The sequence below is a fragment of the Corvus brachyrhynchos genome, unplaced genomic scaffold (genome assembly GCF_000691975.1).
Source record: "Corvus brachyrhynchos isolate BGI_N302 unplaced genomic scaffold, ASM69197v1 scaffold10, whole genome shotgun sequence".
Classification (NCBI taxonomy): domain Eukaryota; kingdom Metazoa; phylum Chordata; class Aves; order Passeriformes; family Corvidae; genus Corvus; species Corvus brachyrhynchos.
Window position 1 is genome coordinate 3212002 of NW_008236180.1, and position 12755 is coordinate 3224756.

General features: G+C 48.8%; 1 protein-coding gene across 1 annotated transcript in view; it reads right to left on the minus strand.

Annotated features, from left to right (window-relative positions):
• Positions 1-11058, minus strand: part of TM9SF4 (transmembrane 9 superfamily member 4) — a 15426-nt gene extending 4368 nt beyond the window's left edge. The window contains exons 1-15 of the mRNA XM_017735616.1: positions 11051-11058; positions 7406-7559; positions 5852-5951; positions 5319-5487; positions 5110-5239; positions 4588-4711; positions 3662-3780; positions 3438-3549; positions 2945-3015; positions 2403-2535; positions 1811-1892; positions 1644-1719; positions 1229-1312; positions 879-1054; positions 476-539 (exon numbers count right to left, since the gene is read on the minus strand). Coding sequence (XP_017591105.1) covers positions 476-539; positions 879-1054; positions 1229-1312; positions 1644-1719; positions 1811-1892; positions 2403-2535; positions 2945-3015; positions 3438-3549; positions 3662-3780; positions 4588-4711; positions 5110-5239; positions 5319-5487; positions 5852-5951; positions 7406-7559; positions 11051-11058 — 1602 coding nt within the window. The remainder of the gene's footprint in view (positions 1-475; positions 540-878; positions 1055-1228; positions 1313-1643; positions 1720-1810; positions 1893-2402; positions 2536-2944; positions 3016-3437; positions 3550-3661; positions 3781-4587; positions 4712-5109; positions 5240-5318; positions 5488-5851; positions 5952-7405; positions 7560-11050) is intronic.
• Between the last annotated feature and the right edge of the window lie 1697 nt (positions 11059-12755).

Sequence of the window (12755 nt, forward strand, 5' to 3'; positions counted from 1 at the left end):
CTTCTGGCAGCCAGCCAGGGGAAAATAATGAGCCCCTCAGCCCCATGTAGATGAAACCACCAATCTAATGCATTTCACAGGGTCACTTCAGAGGATTCAGGCTGCAAAAAGGTGCACAAGGACAGCTCTCAGGTAGCTTGTTCATTCCCCTGCATCTCCCAAGCAATGGAACAGCAAATTCTTCCCCATCCATACAAAGTGAAAAACGGGCAGCAGCTGGAACAGTGACTGTCTCAAGACCAAGATCCCTCCTGGATGTCACGTTACAGTAAATTTCATCTTTACCACAATCCTTCAAACCACCAGGAGAGTCCCATAGCTCTCTCTGGAAACTATCAAATGGCCTGGAAGAAACCAGCTATCCCCTTTTAGAGAGTACAGGAATAGGAGACTGCTCCAGTGGCAGCCCCCTCCCTTTCAAAAGCTTTGGCATGAAAGGAATCCTATTGAGGAGGAAAGTGGATTAAATGCTTACACTGAAAATGAAGAACAGTTCGATGAACATGGCTCCGAAAGGCAGGATACCAGCCATGAGGATCCTACAGAGCAGAAAGAAAAACCATAAGCAGCACAATATAACTGTCTGGACATTAAACATTCCTTGTTAAAGGAATTAAAACCACACAGAACATTCCAAGCAAAGGCTCTGCATTTCCAGATTACTAAATTCACAGGCAATGACACAGCTCCTCCCACTGCTGAGCACATACCACAGCTACAAGTACCCCTCATACCACATCCAAATTATCAGTGTTGTCTCAAGGAACCCCATCTGCCATCTGTTCATGTTCAGGGAGCAGCAGGTGACATTCAGCAACCCAAGGGGACTGAGGGGAGGGGGTTTAACTCACCATATTTCCCAGACACTCATCACTCACCCCACAAATTTGTTCATATACCACCTCTGCTCCGGGATCTGCCTGGGAATCTGATTTGTCCGTACAGGATTGTCATACGGCTGCTTGCGAAATCCAAAGTAGTAACCCAGGTAGACCAAGGGCAAGGAGATCCCAAACCACATGCAGAGCAAGGCCACCATGGTAGGGAAGGGCCCCTGGAATCACATCAAGAGCCACAGAAGTGAGGCTGACAGCTCACCTGCCCTGGGGACTGATGACATCGGCTAAGCCAGTCACCCACTTGGAAAGGTCTGGGAAGCCAAGTGAGTCCCTATCAGCCCAGTGACCCCCTCCCACCCAGAAGGCCCCAGACTGAAGGTGGCACCTACCGCACCAGAGGAGTGTTTCCCCCAGATGAAGCAGTTGAGGACAAAGCAGATGCCGAAGACGACGCCCGGGTACAGGGTTGCTGTCTGCAAGAGGAACCACTGCATAAGAGAAAGCACCTGACTCATCAGCCAGATGTTCCTCTGGAAGGAGTCCATCTCTGGGACAAGACACATGTGGAGGAAGTGTCCCTTCTGCTACAGAACAAGGACACAGAGGTGGAGAGGATCTTGGACAATCCTCTTTGCTCTAGTATGTGCTCGGATGGTGCCTTTTCTGTACAGCTACAAGGACTCAACCCACAGCAAATGTGCAACACAGCCAGACTATCTCCAGCTACCACAAACACCTGGAGCTTATCCACAGATCTTGCCATCAGCAAACCTGGATAAGCAGCACAGAACATCCAAGACTCACACAAAAAGCTCCCTTCTTCCATCGATGGCCTTTCAGAGTCCGGTATAAGCGGCCAGCAAAGAATCCACCAAAAACCCTGGACAGAAACAAGCCAAGACAACGAAAATGAGCTGTTGTTGCTGGGGAGAGGCTGGGCAGCCCGGGGGGGAAGCCGTGGAGGCACCTACCCCATGAACATGAAGAGGAAGCAGGCAGTTGTCATCAGCGCGCCCCGGCTCGAAGGCGACAGCATCCCCAGCATAGCAACAACTGCAGAGGGAAACAGGACAAGGAACAGCAGCTCTGAGAAACGTGTGCTGCAGCAGCTGAAGGACAGGGGCCTGTCCCATCTGCAGCCCACAGCTGCCTGAAATCTCTGCACAGGCCTGATTTCCTTCACAGCATAACGCATCCACAGCCTCCAGCACCGGCCAGAGAGGAAGGCACAGCTTTGATCCCAGCTACAGACCATGCTTCAGCCTCAGCTTCCCCAGGGATGGAAGCAGGTAGGTGCAGCTCAGCAGGCAAGGCACACCTGGGCAAAAATCTCCCAGCCCACTATCAGCCAGGGCTCACAGCTTGGCAAAGGATATATAATCACGCAAAGCTGCCTTCAGCTGGGCAATGTCATCCAGCAGCTCTGCAATGCCGAGCCCAGGCCGATGGCAACAGGAAGCAGCTTCATGGGCCTCACTCCAGCTAAGGTGAGCACAGGGTGAAGTCAAACTTCCTTGAGCATCATTTGTGTTACAGCCACCCTGTACAACATGTGCCACTTACAGATGACAATCAGGATCATACAGAACAGCTGAATTCCAGAACCCAGGAGAGAGCTGAGGATCATAGGGTACTGTGGAGGCCTGAAGACATCTCCATGCACAAGTTTCCAACCAGATTCCTCCATGGTATCTTCCTACAGCAACAACAGAAAAAGGAGGTTATTTAGATGTGATATGCCAGTAGAAATTAAGGTCTTACCACAGCCAGCCTAAGAGGTTTTCTACTGAATTTTACACCACTCTAGCCAACAAACTTTTTTTCCCTTGGGCTAAAAACAGCTGAGACCTGAATTGTCAGTGCCAGGGTGCACATTGACAGAGCTGTCTGCAGTCACTGCTTAAGTCTGAAGACATCTGAACAGGTATGTGATTGCACAGACAGAAGAAGGTGTGTGACAGCACAACAGAACTGCCCCTCCCATGGCCAGGGCTCAAAGCAAAACAGGGGCAAGGGAAGAGACAATACACCCAAGTCTGCACACTAGATCCCTCCTGGTCTGTGCTTCCCTCCCTCTAATCCCAGCCCCTGGGACAAACACATACAATGTCATCTTCCTTGTTGTAGTTGGCAATGTCCTTGCGCAGAGTCCGGATGATGATCATGCTGAGAATCCCTGAAAACAAGCACAAACTGGGTTCAGCTCAGAGGCTGCTACACGGCTGTGCTGCTCTCAGGCTGTACAACTACATGGCTCCCACCAACACACTGCTCTGGCTGGGAGAAGAGGTCTTGAGTCATCAGCAAAGACAGAAACAAAACCCCAAGGGTAGGGAAGGCACTATTCCAGCAGAAATGGGGCATTGTGGCTTTCTTGTGGGTTTTTTTACTCCCTCAATGACCCCAGCAGGAAAAAGGCTGGTAGCTGCCTGACCCTACGGGACACTGCTTGAACTGGGAGGCTTTAAACTGTTTTCCTGCCCCTTCTGACCAGGTTCAGATGGGGCCACATCCTCCTCAAGTCACCTGCAGCTAAGGCTTAAAGAAAATTCCCTGCAGATAATGGTAAAGCCTTCCTCTTCCCACACATCCACTCACCTGAAAGGAAAAAGACGACCACAACTGAGTTAATGATAGAAAACCAGTGGATCTGCACGTCACTCATGGTCAGGTACGTGTCCCAGCGGGAAGCCCACTTAATGTCACTTTCCTAAAAGAACAGGAGAGTTCTTCTCACACCAGCACATTCCCAATGTCTTCCACAACTCCAGTGACAGACACTCGGAGCATCACTGCCAGCCAGCTCCCCAGTACTGCCTCACCTCCCAGTGCACAGAGTAGGTGAAGAGCAACTGGTTCTCTTTAGTAGGATCTATTTCCTGAGGGGCAGAGCCCGTGGCTTCGGGCAGGGTGCACATGCTCTTCTCATCAGCCTTCAAGTCTGTAAGAGAAAGCATGGCACAGGGTCAGCCCTTCCCTCAGGCACCACCTCTCCCACGGAGCATCACCCTGAGGGCATCAGGCTGCAGTAATTCCAGGTGGGAAAGCACTCGCTCACCCGCTCTGCAGTTTGCAAAACTATTCTCCTGACCAGCGGTGGAGCACCATTAACAAACTTTCAGGAAAGCTATGCACAGGGCTCTCCTAAATGGGAAGGATAAAAGCCAGAGGTTCTGAAGCCAAGGATCTAGACCATGAACAAATCCTCCATTCCACATTATATGGTGAGAAACAAGATCTCTGCAGCAGTGCCTGCTCTGCCAGAGGAGAACTGCATGGGGTGATGCACACCATGAGCAACTGCCCTTCTAGACACCCTTTTCCACTGGGCTCACTGAGGTAGGAGTGCTTTCCCCATACCATTATTTTTAAATTTCAATCCCCCAGAACAGTTCCAAACATCCTGTGTGTCCCTGGACTAGCACACAATGTCCCAGTCAGGGAGATCTGCACCACAACAACAGCTAGAATGCCAGACATGCCTCATACCAGATGACACAGTGCAAAAAAAATCCAACCCCAAAACCTCAAAGTCAGATCTTTTTACAGGAATTGATTTTCCATGGATTGCAATTCATGGATATGTCTCTACTGTTGGTACTTCCTTAATAACAAAGTGGTTTATTATTCTTATAATTTAGACTCATTTCTGTGCCCTGTGAAGCAACAACTGGCACCCTGATACATCAGTGGCATCTGACTTTTGTCCCTACAGGAGATTCTTCCCCCCTCCTCAGGAGTCTCTTACCTTCTAGTTTAATGCTTTGGGGAATCACCTCAAAGCGCACCACCCTGTAGGTGTGCTCCTGGCTCTCTTCCACATCCTCTCTGTGGTAGTAAAGGATGAAGGAGAGGTGGTTGTGCAGGTAGAACTGAAACAGTGACATAAAATAAAACATCAGCACCCCATGGGACACAGTGGCAAAGCTGAGAAGCAACAACTGCAGAAAACAGCTTCAGTGAGGGAAAACTAAAGACTCCAACACCAGAGATCAGCCAGCCTTGGGGGGCACAGTGCCTTTGCTCTGCTGAGGGGAAACCACTGCATGAGCCTGTCCAAAGTTACACAGTGAATAAAAGCAAGGACTCCTGGTTATTGTACCAGCAGTCCAGCACCCACCCTCTTCTTCCCACTAGAGACCCCTCTCTCATATTTCCACTGCTTATAAAACCTTTTGGTTGCATTCCCAGTTCTGATACTTTCTGGCAGACCTCTAACAGACACCCAGATCTCCTCCAGGCACCCTCACACAGCAGCTCAATTCTCTACCTTGTTACCGTCCATAAACCCAAGCCTATATCCGTGCTCGAACTGCACATCCTTCTCCTTCTTCTTCTCCTCTTCCTCACGATTGGAATAAAACTCCAGCCGTGTTGCCACAGGGAGGTTATCAGCAATGCTGAAAACACAGATTTCAGATCAAATTTGTCCACAGCACCAAATTCCCCCGACACAAACCCATGCTCAAGGTGACTCACAGGTGGACGTAGTAATCCTCCCTGATGCGCTCGGCAATGAGCTTGCTCTGCTCCACTGTCAGGGTGACTGGCTTGTTGGGAAAGTTGCACAGAACTTCACATTTCTTCTCCACATTCATGGAAACCTGGAAAGGTGTATTTACAATTCGGTCCCCTCGAAGAACCTCACCTGGAAAACAGGAAAATACGGGCAGGGTTGGAGACTGCCAGGCTTCCTGCTGCTGATCCTGCTGCCAGGCACTGTGCAGCTGGAGGGACCACAGCAGGTCTCCTTTGCTACCCCAGGTGCAAGGATAAGACTGCAGGACAGTTTAGCTTCTTTGCTGGAAGTATCAAGCACTGCTTATGAAGCAGGTTACACGCTCTCCTTCAGAACAAGCACTTCCTCTGTCCAACACACAGACGCTGCCGTTTGCAGACAGCCAGCACGCAGTGAATCAGAGGAAGCAGGTTCTCACAGCTCAGCAGAAGTGACACTTGAAATTGCTTTTGCCCCTGTAAACACCCCCCCATACTGTCCGACAGGTACACACCGAGGTTCTCAGCCTTGTATGTGATCTTGCTGGGCTGGCAGAAGGGCAGTGAGTAGTACTCGTATGGCAGCTGGGTCCGGGAGCTCGTCAGCTTCACAGCCTGCAGGAAGAACAGAAGGATTATCCCCAGGAAAGAACCCCAGATAATTTCCTGTCCTCTCAGCACCATCCAGAAGTTGATGCTTACTTCAAGACACCTTTCATAAAGCTCACTTCCAGAAGATACTACTACTATTAAAAATAGTAACAGAGACAGATGTTCCTGAGAGACTTCCAGTAGCAATTCATTCACAGAGAAACACTCAGAGAACAAAGCATGGTGGTTTCACAAATTTATGTCTCAGTGGAGTCCTAAGAAACAACAAAGAGCTCAAAAGAGATTCAGGAGTCACATTTCATACAAGATTTCCTCAAACAAAAATTCATATCCCACTGGACCTAGAGGTCTGGCCTCCAGTGCCATGAAGAGTTCAGCAATTTTAATCTCTGCAAGGAAAGCCAGAGAGCCATCAGTCTGGGAAGACAAGGTGACCAACCACAAACATTCCTGGAGAGTTTCCACAAATCACAGGGTACAAGGGAAGTGCAGAGACACACCACAACAGCCAAGGCCACAGTTTTTCAGTTGCTCTGAAAAACAGAAGTGTTTTGTAACACAGCCAAGCTTGTTTATTGGAAGAGTGCTGGCAAATACACTGACTTGCCTAAGCACTTGAGGAAGCATTTGGCTTCTGAAATCCCTTTGAGAACAGCCATTCCAAAACCATCTTCTTCTGGGAAGCTTACTGTAGCCACAGGCAAGTCTCATTTGCTTAAAAATAGCCTACATCTGGCAGCCTGTGGCCAAAGAGAAAACTGTGCTGTGTTTCACTTGGGAGCAGCCAACCTCAGCAGCCCCGAGGGTGCTGGATTTGCTGAGACAGAGGTCACAGCTTTAGAAAAATAAATGAAATGGGCTATAAATCACTGATGTCTGAAAGCAAAGCCTGGCTTCCTCATGGATAGGTGCAGCAGCTCGTCATTGAGTAATGCTGCACAGGAACAGCTCCCAGCAAGGCCGGGCTGAAAGATCTGCAAGGCTCGAGGACAAACACCTCCACTCGGGAAGAGCTTCTTGTGGATTTCCCTGGAGACACAGCTTGAGCAAACTGGGTATTGAGAAGGTCTGACTCAGACCTTATTCCACCATTCTCTTTCCACCCAAAGGCACACTCTGTGTAAGCACTTTTAGAGTCAGTATAATGCTGGAGAAATTAAATTCACTTCAAAGCCACAGTGAGAAAGGGACCTTTTCCCCAAACAGAGCAACATCTTGAGGACTTTGGTGCAACTGCTGAAGGAATTTGGTAGAAGAGATCAGGGGCAAGAAAAGGAATCACACTGGGACCCAAATGTTGTGAAACGGAGGAAATATCTGAACACAAAATTTCAGCAACAGGATCCCCAAATTTAACTTTCCAGCCCCTCTTAGCTGCTATGGTATAAAAAAGAAAAAAACCCAAAAGACGAAAAACCCCCAAACCAGACAGACTAACAGCACTGAGTTCATCCTACCTTTATTTCTACAGGATCATTGCGGTGGAAGTTGATAGGAGCCACCCCAGGTACATAGAACGAGTTTGTGCTGTGTAGCAACAACAGCAAGCCCAGCACATATCTCAGCCTTTCCTGCAAAAAGGAGAAGAAACAGTAAAACACAACAGAAACACTGGAACAACATTAGAGATGGGCAACAACACGGGAAATGTTCATCCCAGACATTAGAAAGGCTAGGCAGTCAGGTGATTAAACAGAAATTAAATTCACAAAAGCTGTTCTTAGCTTTGTTTTGTGACCCTTGATGCCTTGAGAGGCCTCCTAGAAACAGAGACTAGACGGGAGTAAGGGAATAAAAGTAGGTATTTCTTTGAAAGGCCTTCAAAGGTACCCCCTGGGGCCAGGGGCTATTGCCAAGATGGACCCCAAGATGGACAACAGGTCACGAGTTCTTCACCCTTTTATAGGTTTGGTTCATTTGCATAGCAGGGTTAATTCTCCAATTAAAGCTTCAGTTTTCTGCACAGCTTACCCCCCCCCCCCTTAGCAGCTCTTTGGTTTATACTTTTGGCCTAGGACAGTCTTGGTGTCCTTGGAAAGCAGGCCCAGAGAGGCTCTGTTACGTGTACCTAGCATGAGAGAGCAGAAATTAACAGACTACAAGAAACTTCAGAGTCACACACCAAGCAGTACAGAATTTGAAAAATATAAAGGTTAAAACCTAAGGCATCACCCTCATCAAGTCACTTTCCACTCTGGGCGTCTCTGCCTCTTCATCTGCAATTAGGAAAACTTTGGCTTTGCCCAACCACAAGAAAAATGCAATTTTTATTTGCACCATGGGGCATTGAGCATGGGGCATTGAGCAGGCCATCACTTTACTTTTCTGCTCCCCCTGATGTGAGCTCCCTGTGTTAGCAAACTCCAGGGGTTAGTAGAGAAGAGGGCTGTAGCCCTGGCACTGGATGTGTGCCAGCTCTGCACGGCAGCAGTTACCCCGGAGCTGATTACAGATGGATGCTCACAGGCCACTACCTGCAGAAGAGTAGTTATTGTGGGGTCAAGTGTGACACCAGCGACTGCACCCAAAGGGACAGTCACATCACCACTCCCTCCTGCTCCACTCTGCTTTCCTCACCCCTCCAGGCCACAACACAGCTCAGTAACATGGCAAAAACTTTCTCACCCCTTTTTTAGTGAGCACGGTGACAAGTCAAGCTGGAAGGTTCAGTCAACTCCATGAGGGCTCTAGGAGAACCCAGATCCCACAAAGCAGCAGCAAATCCTTCATTTAACACACCTTGCTGCTTCCTCAGCCCCTCCCTGTTACCTCAGGTAACCCAGCTCGAGCATGGGCAGGAAGGCTGTGAAATGAAAATCAAGCTTTAAAGAGCATTAGCCAGCAGCAGCTTGCCTGCATTAGGACATCAGCTCTGGTATAATCTCACAGCATTACTAACTCCTAAACTCCCAGCACGTATGGCACCACTGGAAAACCACACAAAACCTGGAGCTTTGTTTGGGACAACTCTTGAGCTAATGCTGCAGACATAAGAAACCAAATCCCCACTGCCCCTGTGCGTCCTCAGCACAGTCAGTCAGTCTGATACAGCACCAGGGGGAACACTCCACAGGCCAGGTGTGGACAAACAGCAGCTCTATCATGGGGATCCTTCCTCAGGTTGGGGTAAAAAAAAAATTTAAATCTGTGTTTATTACCCCCACACCCCTTCCTCTTCATCACCTTCCTTCCATCTTACTCTAAGGCAAGGAAGGTATGTTTGGCCCAGACACCAGTGAGGGCCAACCAGAGCATCCAGAATTAGTGGAATTGAGCAGGATGAAAAAAAAAAAAGGCAGAAATATCACGGGGTTGAAAGTCTAAAATGTACTTAAGATGCAAATGCTAGGCACCTACAGAAAATGTTAGTACTGAGTCATCAGATACATGTGGCTTCCAGTACCTGAAGGGGGCCTACAAGAAAAATTGAGAGAGACTGTTTACAAGACCATGGGGTACAGAACAAGGAGGAATGGCTTTAAACTGACAGAGAGTAGGGTTAGATTGGATATTAGGAAGGAGTTGTTCCCTATGAGGGTGGTGAGGCCATGGCACAGGGTGCCCAGAGAAGCTGTGGCTGCCCCATCCCTGGAAGTGTTGCAGGCCAGGTTGGATGGAGCTTGGAACAACCTGGGATAGTGGAAGGTGTCCCTGCCCATGGCAGTGGGGTGGAACAAGATGAGCTCCAAGGACCCTGCCAACCCAAACCATTCTGTGATCTTTTTTTGCTTACAAAGGGGATTTTCAGATCTATTCTAGGCACAGCCAAATACACTTGGAGCATGCATAAAGCTCCAGCTTGGAAACACTCTTGTTAAAACTGCCTGACCTTCAATACTGATCTGCCCTGAGACAACATGGAGCTTATTTTCTGTGCTACACTAAATTTTGCCTTCCCAATTTTTAAAGGGAGTGCTCAGTGACCCTCCACTGAGTAGGAAAAGGTCTTCCTGACAGGTGAAGTATTGGAAGGAATCTGCATTCTTGTCCCACACTGCACCCCAGAGCAGCCAGCAACCTGTAGCCCTTATCTCATTTGTCACTGAAGTGACAGACCTACACAATGTTACTCAAAAACCAAAACCACACCAGTGCCACCCTTGCCCCAGCGGGCTGGGAGGTGATAAGACCAGGACAGAACTTTGGCAGACACTCAGGAGACACATGAACATGCAGAAGATGAAATTTTTGATGACAATTTTGGCAGAAATTAGGCTGTCTTTGCATACAGATGATGATGACTCAGGCGGCACCAGGCAACAGGAAAGACAAGAGGGCGACTCTGTAAAGCCTTGCCAGGAAAGAACAGTTGGTAGCAAGAAATGGGGAAGCTGCTATGCAACAGGTGGGGGAGCTCTGGAAGTGAAGTATGAAGGAAATGCTCAGTGCAGGTTTTTGAGCTGGCAGAGCACAGGGAAGTTGAAGCCAGGGGCTTTTCTCATCAGGATCTTTGCTCTTGTACTGACAAATGTGCTTCATCTTCTCCAAACAAAGGCAGCAGCTTAGCAATGGCAACATGGACACCACCCAAAACATCTGTGTAACTCATGGGCCTGGCCAGGTGATAATCTCACCTGGGGGATGCCTCGCCTGCAAGCTGAGTTCTGTGCCAGGTCAGAACTTCTAGAAGGGAGCTCTGTTTTGGTTCAGTCACAGAGCCCTGGCAAGGCCCAGACTTCCAGCAAACAGGGCACACACCTTCACAGCCTTTTCCAATTATTTATATTTCAAAATACATGCACAAAACCCGCTCAGATGACAATCTTGCATCTGAGGTGCCAGGAAATCGTGTAATGGTGCAACAAGTAACACCACAAACATGCACAACCCCAGACTGAGAAAAACCCAGCTTCAAATAGGCAAAAATAGTTCAGATTGTCTAAGCCTGATTCTTTTCCTATATGCAGACATGCAGAGAGACCCCTTCTTAGGAGAATATGATCTAAATAAAAGAAGTAACTGCAGGAGCACAATCATCTATTCCTGTCCCTCAGATCGAAAGTTCACACCCAAACTCTCTCCAAGAAGGCACTTCTGGATAATTATCACCAGTCTTGGGATTTGCAGACAACCCCAGGTTTATCCCATTCAGAAACACTTACAGCAACATTGCCCCTTTCTGTGAATTCACAGAAGGTGCACAAACCACACTGACGAAACAGAGGACTTGTTCACTAAGCCCCAGTCTGACCCAGCATGAAGAGGCCCTAAAACATCCAGTTATTACCACACTTGTCCTTCCCTACAGCTCGTGGTCCCTCCAGCTACCACTGCCAGAGTCTGAACTCCAAAATTTAAGGGAAAGGGGAAACAGCAGCTGTTCCCTGGGGCACTCCACAACAGCTCCAATGTGCTCCAGAGGCTCCATAGCCTGGCCATGTGCACCCAGGACATCCCTGCCCAAGTTACTGCCAACAACTTGAAGAAACCCTCAGCAGCAATTTCAAGCATCTGAATTGGGATGTTGCTGTACCAGAGCTGCTTTAGGTCTTAGGAGTTTCACAATCCACACAGGAACTGAAGAACAGAACACAGTATTTGTTCAAAGAGAGGAAAAGGAATCAGGAAGTGACAGTGATGGATATCATGAATTGTCCCATCTCTTTATGGCAGAGAAGGCCAACAGGGACATCAAACGGCCATAATCAAGAGCTGTTAACTTTCAAAGACAGCTTTGAAGAAAAACAGGGAGAACAACCTGTGCAGAGCCATTTGTCCAAATGGATTCACACAGCTCTCCTACTCCATTCCACTTACTGAAACTTTTTAATACGGTGACAGAAATGGAGGAAAGACATAACCCACTACTCTGTGGGAGGGGAAAAAAACCAACAAAGCTCTCTCATACATGCAACCTTCATTCTGCCCTCAGGCACCGTAACAGGACAAGAACAGTGCTAATGGCACCCTGATACTTGTCCCCTTTTCCAAGGGCTGCCTCCTTGGAGATCCTGACAACTGTTTGGATAAACTCATCTTTATTACATCCCTGCTCTGCTCACCCTGCACTGGAGGAGCAGCCGAGAGCCCTTCGGAAGGAGACAAGTGCTGCATTCACATTGACTTCAGAGCTTCTCTGACACCAGGAGAGCTGCTGGCAGCCTTCTCTGCCCTTCACACAACAGAGAGCCACGAGGAAATTCCCAGTAGGACCATCCCCAGCTCTCAAAGCCAGCTGAGAGTTCCCTCCTCCCTGCCTGGGGGAAAGCCAGCAGGGTATGAAGATGCTTAAAGCAAATTAAAGGAAAGTCTCGGCTCTCCCAATCCCCTCCCAGCCTCTCAGTGAGTGACCTTACAGCCCAGCCAGCGACCTTTGTATCAGCACACATCCTTTATCCATACCGCTACTCCTGCAATGCATTGTCACAGAAATATCCTCCTAAGAAAGCAAGGAGGAAATCCGTTTTACTCCTACAAGACTTCAAGGCAGATAACAAATGTCTCAGCAACTCGTTTTCTCCTCTGTGAGGTAGCACTGATGCTCGCCTACCTTAGCAAATTCCCATCAGGAACACCTTCAGTTCTCCGACGATTCAAGGAATAATTGAATAGGAATAACAGGGATGCTGGGACGCGGGAAGGTGAAGCAGCTGCTCAAACCCGGACCCGACAATCACCACCAAACATTTGTGAAAACCACACACAGAGCAACAGCCTCTGTGCGAGGCGCCAGCACCGCTCCCCGGCTGACATCTCGGAAGGGAAGGCAAAAGGCGGTGCTGTGCTCCCTACAGCCCACACCGCTCCGAGCCCCCCGCCCGGCCCCTCCTGCCCAGCAAACGCCGTGAGCCGCAGAAACGGAGCCAA